The following is an 11,626-nucleotide window of genomic DNA, read 5'->3' as shown; positions in this document are numbered from 1 at the left end:
TATATATATATATATATATATATATGTATATATATATATATACATAAAAAAATACACACACACACACACACACACACACACACACACACACACATTATAGATGGCTCTTCCCATACCCTTATTATCACAAAACTTAAACAATAACCTCCAAGACCATACGTTTATCGATCTATTATGTGTTTCACCGGCAAGCTTGCTGAGAGGTCCCAACTTCAAGTTCAAGACGCAAAATTGATCAGTACTCTGACTCTGAAAAGGTGAATTTTATAATGGGGACGTTCAAATATAATCTTACACCTGAAAATGGGGGGTCAATGGCTCCTGTAACAAAAGTGTAAGGACCAAAAAAAAAGAAGGTGGGGGGGGGGGGGGGGGGGTCTTGAACGAATGAAAGCTCTTACACTTTTTTTTTCGCTCACAAGGTGTTGACTTTATCAGAATTCGACTGTAATTTGTTTTATTTGTAATTTCATATAAGGCGCTTTTGACATTGATATATGAGTCTAAATGTTTTCCCTATTAGTAAGAAAGAGTGACATGCCTATGCAATATTTTGCTTGAATTTTTTTTACTTTGTTATTTTGTTGTGAATGTAAAACTGCATTTATTACTAGCTGGGCCCCCTTTCGTTGAAAGGACAGATCGGGGCATTAACATCAACTGAAAGTCATTGGTCTACTACATCTACTCTCCACTGGAATTGAACAATATATCCCGAGAGATGCAAACAAATTTGAAGGTTTTGAAGGTTTGGATCTAGATAGACCTAGATCGAGAGTATAGATTGATTCTCTATTCCGCTTTCGTGGTTGTACACGCCAGAATTTCAAAGGTGTTGAAACTGTGCGCACGGCTATTGAACGGAAACCTCACTTGTTTACAATGGCATCTTAGAAGACGGACTTTCCCAAGATAAGATCTAAACGAAACTAATGAAAGACTGAAAATTAAACTACAGTGACTTTCTAGCTCCTCAATAGAACTGTGCACTCGTTATATATGATTCTGAACCACCATTAATTTTGTCAAATTCGAAAGTAAGTGGTTCCGAAGGTTTACACGGCCAAAGTGACGAACTTTCACAAATCTATCTATCTATCTATCTATCTATCTATCTATCTATCTATCTATCTATCTATCTATCTATCTATATATATATATATATATATATATATATATATATATATATATATATATGTGTGTGTGTGTGTGTGTGTGTGTGTGTGTGTGTGTGTGTGTGTGTGTGTGTGTGTGTGTGTGTGTGTGTGTGTGTGTATGTAATATTAGATAGATCTAGATTTATATAGAGTGCAAGTATAAAGGCTTACTTAATAATATTAGTAGTAGGCCTATGTGTGCCTGCATGTTTTTCTTTAAATGAATATTATGTAAAGCGCATAGAACAATGATTATATATATTACTTTATATATTGTAACACGGATTTGCACGATATAATGTCATAGGCCTCTTATTATTATTATTATTATTATTATTATTATTATTATTATTATTATTATTATCATTATTATTATTATTATTATTATCATCATCATCATCATAGTGCCAGATCTGCGACAGACATATCGGCGATCATGGTTCTCCATGATCATTTCTTTGCTCGGATGCTCTAAAAAAAGTTACGTTTCCAGGATCTTTCCCTGTTACCCATTTGTTTAGGTTCCCTAAGTACTATCTACATGTTGTTCTGGGCCTGCCCTCGTAAAAACAAAATAATATATATACGGCTTTTTTTTTCTTTGGAAAAAAAAAGGGGGGGGGGGGGGGGGACAAAGTTAGGAAAAGTGTTAGAAAGGGGGCGGAATCTCAAATAAAAGGTGTAGAATTTATATTATTTGAACAGCCTATAGACTATGACTACTACTATGAGTTTTCGTAAAATTTTTGTTGGGTACATGTTCAGGCCAACTCCTTGGTACACGTACAGGTACAGGCCTATATACCCTTTTTTGATTCTCAATGCCAAGCTTGGGTTAGTGTTCTATTTTTGAAGGACGTAATACTGATAAATACGATTGATTAATTGAACACGCTGGATAAAATTTAACGTCTCTAAACAAGATCTAATAATAGATTCCTCGAATCATGTGTTGTGGATGACGGATGATAGCAAAATAAAACAGCTCTGATAAAACTAGGCTAGGCTTGATTTACTACTTCAGCTGTTCCAAAGAGGTCATCTCGTACCACAACACTGTTTTTGATGACGCACTTCCCAGAACGAAGATCGCCAGCCAATCAGTGCTCGAGTAAATGTAAACATTGGGAGTTGGTTCGCAAAGCTCTCAAAGCAACTAGAATGTTCATGAGTCATCTGGGAAGAATTGTTAGTCATTCAGCAAGTTCGTGTAATTGTAGGAGGGGTTGAAGGCAGTCAGTTTCTTCGTGTATGTTGATTGAATCACACGTCCACTTACAGGTGGAAGACATAAATAGATAGGTGAGTAAGCGGCGTGCTGGCATTCATCGGTGCCTGACTGAGCACTACGAATTACGATCGATTGATTCATCGCGGAGCAAGATCATCACTATAAACAACGACTTCACCCACCAGAATGGTGTCTGTTGAGAGGGGACGACCACCTGAAAACAACTCAAATTCAAGGAGGAGATTGAGAACATTTCCTCACAGACTTCATATTGATCCTGACCTGGCATTCACCTCACTAGCAGATTCCTTTTTTGAAGGTTTGTTACTGATACTGAGATACTGATAATGATATTGGCATTGATGATTGGCATATATATTCATTGATTCTAGATCTAGATTAGTTCAAGATATTACAGTAGAGCCTATGTATGATGGGATTGACCGAGTGTCAATTGTGTCGGGTTTCATCCCATTTTAACTTTGGCCACCTCTATTCTCACCCGGAGTGAGAATAGTGCAGGCGAGTCTTGTGGCTATTCTCACCCGGTGCGCGTTCACCAAATTTTGCGTTCACCCTAAACCACAGAATTCTACACTGTGATAACAGAAAAATTGTAGAATTCTGTGCCGTGAACAAACGTTCCATTACAACTGTAGCCTACAGAAAGCGTACAATTTTGTCTGTGGGCAGTGGAGAGAGAGAGAGAAAGAGAGAGAGGAGTAACGCGAGAATTTCCGGGCAAAACAAAATGGCGACCCGCGTAGTTCGGCTCGATTCGAAAAGTTAAATAGCCGTAGCATCTTTGTAGACAACCAAATTAATTTACTTTTGTGTTTTAACATCAGGTTTTAACTTTGTTTTGGTCAATTTGATCGTCCACACCGATAGACAGTATTCAGAAAGAGACAGAGAGAGAGAGAAGAGGAGAGGAGTTGATCTTGCGAGAACTTCCGGGCGGGTGAGAATAGCCACTTTCTTTAACTTTTACTTTTAGTTTTAGATCAGCAGTGTATGCCTAGGCCTATATTTTATTACTTTCTAATACTTACCTTACCTGCGATCAGATATTATTAGAGATCTAGATCTAGATCTAGATTAGATTCTAGACTATTATAATAATGGAAAATATGATTTTGTCTCTTTGACTTTGATGCATAGATTAGATGTCATTCATTCTGAATGAATACTGATTAGATAGCCATATCATAGCATAGCCCTATCTCAGTCTCAAGGCATGAAAGACAACAATGACAAAGTACGTAATTGTGAAAGGCACTGATCATTGAAGGGAAGACTTAATCTTAGTTGTTAGTTAGTTATGTTAGTACTCTGTAAATAATATGAAATTGAAATGATCAATGATGGGATAGGATAGAAAGAAGTAGCCCACTGTCTTTTGTAGTCAAGGGTATCAGTATCATTGACGAAGTGACTATTTCTCCGAACTCTTGGGAAAATAAACTTGACCTCTATTTCTCAGATTTTCTGGTTATTTGAGAGATTTCGGCATCGTCTTTCATTCTGCCATTCTGCGAGGACTTCGGAGAAACATTTTTTGCATCAAATTCAATTTCTAGAGCTAGATTCTAGAGATTTTTTAATGTTTGAATATATTTTAGATACTTAAATTGCGGTTGGGGCAATGTTCCCGGACTATACTTCATTTGAAATTACTGCCTTCAAAAGGTACTGCGAGAAAACAAGACTGCTTGACTTTGACAGTAACTTATTTAGCATTTAATCTCCCTTAAAGTAAAGACTAAAATCCTCAGTGTAAACAAACAAAAATCCCCCCACTCACATCTTACACACTCACACACACACACACACACACGGGCCACTCCATTCGCAAATAACCAACAAATCTCCGGAGCGTAAACTATTTGGAGAAATAGAGTTCAAGTTTATTTTCCCGAGCTTTCGGAGAAATAGAGTTCCCTATGTCTAATATTATGTGTTTTTGTTGAAAAAATTTATGCAAAGGCAAAATATGTAAAGAAATGTGTCCATGTTATTTTTACTTTTATGTGTCATGGCAGCGTGAAGATAGTTGAACAGGCTTAAAAAAGACCTCTTTAATAATTAATTTTCTTACCTGTGAAAGTGTTGTATCTGATTGTCTGCATGGCTCAGTAAAAAAACAGGAGAGAAAAAATGAAAACAGTGTGTATGTATAGCGTAGATTTTGTTTTGCCGAATCCAAGAGTAAGGTAAACATTAGGTTTACAAGGTGCTTGCAAATTCTTGTCTTTTTGTTCTGTGTGTGATAGCCGAGACCAGTGAAAGATATTTTAAAAAAATGAATCTTTGTTTGAAACTTCATGGAATACAGTAGCCCCCGTTTCTTCACTTTTTTTCTTAACTCGATCAGTGATGAGCCCATCAAGACTGCTTGTTTCATCATGGTTTGCTAAAAATTATTGGTTTGCTAAAAATATAGCTTTTGACCGGTTTTGTGGAGAAATTTGTCAAGATTATTACATTTGTTATGAATTGTTTCTCCATTCTTTCAGATATGGCTGGGGGCCCTGCACTCCTCAACCCCATGTTTCCATCTCCCTCCTCAAGTTTCTTCCATTCTATGTGGGATGACATAAGACCAGCTCGTCGACGGTACCGAGTGACTAGTCCTTCATCTCCTACTTGGTCCAGACCATCATGGGCCTCCCCTAAGTATGAAACTCTTCGGTCACCAAGTCCTCCCGGCAAGGTCATCCCCATCAAGGTTGAGCACATAACAGAGAGCAGAACACCAGATACGAATAAAAAGTGGATTAATCCATCAGTGGTAACGAGTTCGTCAAAATCTGAACCTCCTATTGTCGTAGACGATGAACCTGTCGAGGTGCCAATTATTTATAAATCTGCCTCAGCAGATCGCTCTTGTCCTGGTATATCCAGCCACCGAAGATTCAGTAGAAATGTTTGTGATTCGGATAGTACTGTGTCAGTTTCTCCAATCAAGATTGAAGAGGATGTCATCATTAACAAGTCGTCCGTTCAGTCGCTAGGTGCCCGGCGCAGTCTCTTTACACACAGCAAAACGTTGGGGGATGAAAGGTCAAAACACACTCTGAGAGATAAATCATATGAAATGAACATAAGTAACAACAGTTCAGGGAATGACAAAGACAGTGAAAGGTTAAGCCGAGAGACAAGTTCCTGTTCCATAAGTAACGCTATCTCAGTTGATGACATTGAAGTTGACGTCTCTAGTGCTGTAGAGAAACCATCTGAGCTGTCCCAACCATTCAGTTCAAGTAGTGATCCATCGCCATCAGTCAGCAAAACAAGCACAGAAGATGATGAGAAAGAGGTCAATCCAGCACCCAGTTATCCTGTGTATGATATTTTGAAAGACAAACTTGCACAGGAAAATCGTCAAATTGACTATATTCGAGGTGATGGGAACTGCTTCTTCCGGGCTCTGAGCAAGCAACTGTATGGCAGTGAGCGCTTTCACAAAACGATACGCAGCTTAATTGTGGACGTGATTGCCACCAACAAGGACAAATTTGCCCAGTTTGTGGACGGAGAGGATGTGCAGGTGAGAACAGATTTGAATTTTTCCTTTTTGTCTGGGTTATTTGTTAGTGGACTTGACCAGAATTCTATCACATTCATATTGAAATGATGTATATTTATACGTGTCAGTGTTATCCCCCCCCCTCCTTTTTTTTTTCTCTGTCTGTCTGTCTGTCTCTCTCTCTCTTTTTCTCTCTCTTTCTGTCTGTCTGTCTGTCTGTCTGTCTCTCTCTCTCTCTCTCTCTCTCTCTCTCTCTCTCTCTCTCTCTCTCTCTTTCTCTCTCTCTCTCTCTTTCTCTCTCTCTCACACACACATGCACACTCACACAGACACACACACACACATTCAGACTAAAAGAAAAGTTCTCATTTTTCATTTCCACATCTCTTTTCCTTTAAATGAAACACATATTCAGCTGAGTTGTTTTATAGGTTTATTTGATCAATCTCTTGTAGACTGATCTCAGACACACCTTCTGTCATTCTTTCAATTGTGATTTAATCTGAATGACAGTTCTGTTGAAATGTAAAGGGTTTTTTAAAAACTCTATTCCGAATTTTCAGGGTGTTTTTGATGATCTCATAATTTATTTTGTTGTTGTAAATTTTATTTTTCATGTACACTTGTCTTGACTTAAATATATAGTATTCACCCATCCCAACCATAAAATACACACTCAGACTCAATCATACTTGTATTAAAAATGAAACTGGATAGCAATTTATATCGATTTTTAACTTTTAGTATAAGACTTGCATCTGAATATAGTTCGTAAATGATCTTAAGAAAGTGCGGTCATCTTTCATTGTTTCGGCTTTTAGCTATTTTAAAGTGAATCTTTTTAAATTACTTCTTAACAGACTCATGTAATGCGAATGGCTGAGGATCACAGCTGGGCCACAACCTGTGAGATCTATGCAGCTGCCACTTTGCTGCAAAGAGACATCTACATGTTGACACCGAATCACCGCAACATCAAGTACTCGTGGCTGCATTTTCGCCCCGTGTTTGCATTAAGTACAGACTCGGTTGAGGTGAGCCATCACCCATGTTACATCTCACTGTGTAACACAAATGGTAACCACTATGACCGTGTGGTGGCGGATCATGGTGGCTGTAACTGTTTCCTCCCCCATCCAGAGATGGATGGTGTTAGTTTCAGTGTTGATCTCACTTCATGATGACAGCCCATGACAGCGTAACTTATGAAAGAACTTTTTCCTGGCAGAGAAGTTCAGTATGGAACACCAGGCAGCTTTTTCTTGAGGAACCATGTCTCTCTTTACTTACTCAGTTCATTCAAGCGAAAAAGAATTAGTTCTTCTAAGCTCCACTTCACTGTGTTTATTTTTGTTTTTGCTATTTAATGACAGTGTGTTTTTGTATGTGTATTCTTTCGTGAATCGGGATATATTTTTTCAAGCCTTACTTGTCATAGTCATATAAAAACTAAGTGATATTGAAGTTCATTTCAGTTGACAGGACTTGATGGTTATTCTGCACAATCTACCTTCAGTTGTGGCTTCATAATAAATATATGAGTTGAAATGTTGGCATGTTTTGCTTTAAATAAATATGAAATTTTTACTTATACTTCCGATCCACATGAATTCCCCTTCCGCTGCTCTTCCTGATTTATTTCTACCTGTGTGACCTTATGCTTGCCTTTGGCCTTGATTGTAAAATGAGCGGCTAATGTAATATGTTCTTTTCACACGTTTTACTTTTTATGTATAGTCTGTTCCAATCAGGCATATCCAATGTCTTTCATCAAGAGAGGAAAGAGTAGGCCTAGATGTACTGTAAAACTTGCTTCATTTAATGGCCATCTGTTTAGATCCGAACAAATGACCCCTATCCACTCCCCCCCATTCTGTTATTTATATAATATTGTAAAGACAGTCTTAGACATCCACTTGTCTAAGACAACCAATTTTATCCTAAAAAATTGGTGGCTTTCTTAAACGATTTTGACCATGATTCTATAGTATTCTTTGTTTTTCTCCAATAATTTAGCTTTAAAGTATGCTATACTAATGCAGTGCTGTTTGTACAATGAAAGTATAAATTGACTCTACTGTTTGAAAATTACAGCTGTAGGTAATTCTTTTTCTGTTGTACTATCTTAACATCGCTTTTCTTTTATTGATTTGTTATGCTAAAAAAAAGTCCAGTTGTGCTCCCAGCTGTTTGCTAATATTTATATATATATATAGAGAGATATTTATGTTGGTATTATGCCATGATATAATGTTTGTTCATACATAGATTCTAATTATAACTTTTCTCCAAACAGGGTTGCTTTTCTATTTGTGGTTGTGATACCAATACCCAAGTAATTTATTTCTTCTATCAGATGGAATTGTACTTAAACTGCCCTACTTGATGGCCGTAAGGTAGATCTAGATCTATGTCATTCAGATTATAGTCACATCTATCAATGAAGCCCATTTTCTTTATAAAGAAATGGCAGTTTCAATTTCAAAGCTTTGCTTCTTTAGGAAACTGACTTTTTTGTTTCTTTTGCTGCCTTGTTTTAAATCTTGACATTATATATATAATTTCCAATGTGTTCTACCGGATGTCAGAGGTAGTTTACAATAGTTTTTTTTAACCAAATTAACCCACAGAGCTGTAATTTTCACATTGTGACACTTTTTCCCTACTAAAATGAAATGCCACATACCTTTTCAGACAGCTGTATGTCGTTTATTTCTTATGTTTGTTGTTTGTTTATACTGACCTTTTTCTTTAGTTTTGGTTGAATTAATTTTTTATTTATTTGCAGTGCCAAGCTTGATCTTCTTTGCCTTTCAGTTGCCAAATTTTGTTTATTATGTAGCCTAATAGTTGTTCGTCTTAATACAAAAAGACTTAATGTTTAACCCTTCATTCCATCATCAAACCAGATAAAGAAAAGTAAGATAGTAAGTTTTACACTGTTCATGTCTAAAACTTTACCAAAAGAACTTGGTGTGGAATTTGATACTTGACAAGCAGATGCCTTCTCTCCAGACTAATTTACTCTCAGCCTTTTTATCTATTTCCTAATGTATACAAATGAACAACTCTTGAAATTTGAAGAGTGATTTTTTTCAGACAACTGCATACAAATCTGATCTATCGTTTTCGAATTTTTATATATATATTTTTTAAAAACTGATTTTGAGTGCAATAATTTCAATGAAGGAATCCATGTTTGCTTGCTATGTATACAAACTGACAACTTCCATGAAAAGTCCATGCTTTCTTTCACAGTCTGAAAAATAGACATTATGTTGTTTAATGATAGACTCCTCAGTGCATTTCACATTTTTTCTTCATTGGTCTTTTCATATTTTTTCTTCATTGGTCTTTTCATCATCACATTCGTTCCATTATTATTGAAAAGTAATACACTGTTGCGAGCTTTGGTAAATAAATGCACAAATTGTCTATTGTTGTGATTCAGGTTATATAGTTTGCAGTTGTGTTGGAATTGTGTCTCTGGTTGGATGATTGTTACATAAGTTACACAGGGCTTATTTAAGAAATTACATTACCCACATTAAGCTTTGTCTCAAGCGGAGTAATTTGACCATGATATCAATGCCCTTCCTTTGGACCTGTGTGTACAGAATGCTCTTATGTATTTATCATAATTTGATGAAATACCACCAATAGTTTCATGTTTGATTCCTCTGATGTGCTTTAGTGAATGTATGTCTGTGTGTTTGCCCAAAAGCAAATCTTTTTCTGTTTGTATGTGTGTTTGTGGAGAGAAAAACGGCAGCGAAAAAAAAAAGGTGCTAATGTGCAGGTCTGGAGAAGTTTAATTTTTACTTCAAAGTTAGGTAAGATATAACTGTTTTATTGGGCATTATGAGTGTGTATGTGTATGTCGGCATTAAGAGAGAAAGGTGATTGGAAAAAAATTCAAGTGATGGAAGTAAACCAATCTGGAAAACTGGTGATGTTTTACATCTTTACACAAATGTAATAAAATGGATCTCTAATTTTTACTTGAAAGTGTTCTTGTTCATGCATATTACTTTTTGTGAACGCGCATGTTGTGTGTTTGTTTGAGAGGAATTGAGAGGGGGGAGGGTGGGGACAAATTTAAAGGAAGATGTAATCAGAAAAGAGAACGAGCAAGAATACATGTATTATAATATTTTGATTTGATTAGAATGTTTCCTCTGCCCTCTAACTTACATGAAGAGTGTGGATTGTTGGAGGTGCCTTTGGTAGGTCACCTGCATCCGTAGTGTAATGGAATTGCTTTTTGCTGTTGCACGCAAAAGACAAGAGTGCAATTTCCGTGGAGGGATGGTTATTTTATCGAGTGTTTTCATCTTAGATTCTCTGCTGGAATACGGTATTCCGCCCAGCCCATTGGTGCTGACAGGTAGGGTCTAAGCAACCTACCTCGAAAATACTTTAAAGTATCGTACTTTTACTTGTCTGTAGGGTTTATAATTCAAATACATTGTAGTTGGCCCTATTATTATGAGCCGCGAGCAAGCCATCGGAGCCAATGAACGTCTGCACCCGTAGACGAGAATGCTCTTTACGTGCCTAGCGTATTGCTAAAATATAATATTGTTAGTTTATAACAAATGCGAGAAAATTTCGTGTACTACATTTGGAATCTTACCTTGTGCCGAAAAGATGCTACCAATTGAACATCAGCTGCGCTGAGACACAATGTCAACATAAAGATCTGCCCCCTGCTGCAGTTTTCTCCAATTGTGAAAAATTTATGCTTATCCTATGTCGTAATATATTATAGTAGAACTTACAAAATATAATGGAATAGTTTTTTTCTGGGGGTGGGGGGGGGGGGGGGGATGAAAAAAGTGGAGTGGGGATCCTCGAACAATCGTGTTGAGATGGGAATTCGAACCCAAGGCAGTCAAGTATTTGTCTACCTACTCGCAAAGAAGTGGCCGTGGCGGGCGCATTGCGTACTGTGTCCGATCTCTGGATTATAATACATATTATAAATGGGTCTCTGTGATTTGGGAAGAAAATAGTATGCACACTGGAGACACCAGTAAGCAGCCAGAAGTTTGCTCTGGAACTCAAAAGTTATGTTCATTTTTCACACTTCACTTTGTTACAACTTTTGTATTAAGTGGGCTGTATCAGATAACAGGATCATATCACTTCCCCTCTATTTCCAATTCCACTTTTGAAACAAGTGGATGCTTAAAAAGCAAACAAAAAAACCCCCTGTCAAAATGTCAATAACAATACAGCCAACAGAAACTGTTACTACTGTAATTCTGAACTCTTGATCTGAAAGACAAGTAGGCCTACTTTATAATAACCCAGTTATTACAGATAGATGTCATTATTAATATTATATAATGACCAGAAGCAGCAGATTTATCACGTTGTTTTCTAAAAAAAAATAGCAGTCGGGTTATGATGCATTTCAAGCAGACGAATGGGTGGCCCCAGAACTTGTAACAAATAGTTCAAAACGTGTATTTTGTATAGCCCACGTTGCCGCTGTGATAGAACTCCGATAAAGTTGGTCCATGATGGCTCTTACTCTTACTTTGCTGTAGAATCCACTGCTGACTAAAGGCGTGGCAAGCTATTCAAAACTAAACACCTGATGTACTGTACAAACCGAAATGAGTAAGCAGTCTGTAATAAGTACATTTGTATTGTGAATCAGTGTTGACGATGTTATTTGACAAATCACAAGCACACGGTTGG

General features: G+C 37.0%; 1 protein-coding gene across 1 annotated transcript; it reads left to right on the top strand.

Moving 5' to 3' along the window:
- The first annotated feature begins 2,274 nt into the window (after positions 1–2,274).
- On the top strand, positions 2,275–7,742 carry LOC101857176 (OVARIAN TUMOR DOMAIN-containing deubiquitinating enzyme 6). Its single transcript, XM_005093604.3, has 3 exons — positions 2,275–2,707; positions 4,905–5,938; positions 6,778–7,742. Exons 1-3 carry the CDS (start codon positions 2,575–2,577, stop codon positions 7,096–7,098), a joined length of 1,488 nt encoding a protein of 495 aa, XP_005093661.1. The 5' UTR covers positions 2,275–2,574; the 3' UTR covers positions 7,099–7,742.
- Positions 7,743–11,626: the final 3,884 nt, after the last annotated feature.

This window comes from Aplysia californica, unplaced genomic scaffold, assembly GCF_000002075.1.
Source record: "Aplysia californica isolate F4 #8 unplaced genomic scaffold, AplCal3.0 scaffold00066, whole genome shotgun sequence".
Taxonomy (NCBI): domain Eukaryota; kingdom Metazoa; phylum Mollusca; class Gastropoda; order Aplysiida; family Aplysiidae; genus Aplysia; species Aplysia californica.
Note: the sequence above shows the minus strand (reverse complement) of the source record. Positions and strands in the feature narration are given on the sequence as shown.

What these genes read in the sequence shown, in the direction of transcription:
- LOC101857176 (XM_005093604.3), top strand. Translation starts at nt 2,575, where the DNA reads ATGGTGTCTGTTGAGAGGGGACGACCACCTGAAAACAACTCAAATTCA. An exon ending in AGCAGATTCCTTTTTTGAAG is followed by an intron (nt 2,708 to 4,904) that starts GTTTGTTACTGA and finishes CCATTCTTTCAG; the next exon opens with ATATGGCTGGGGGCCCTGCA. An exon ending in TGGACGGAGAGGATGTGCAG is followed by an intron (nt 5,939 to 6,777) that starts GTGAGAACAGAT and finishes ACTTCTTAACAG; the next exon opens with ACTCATGTAATGCGAATGGC.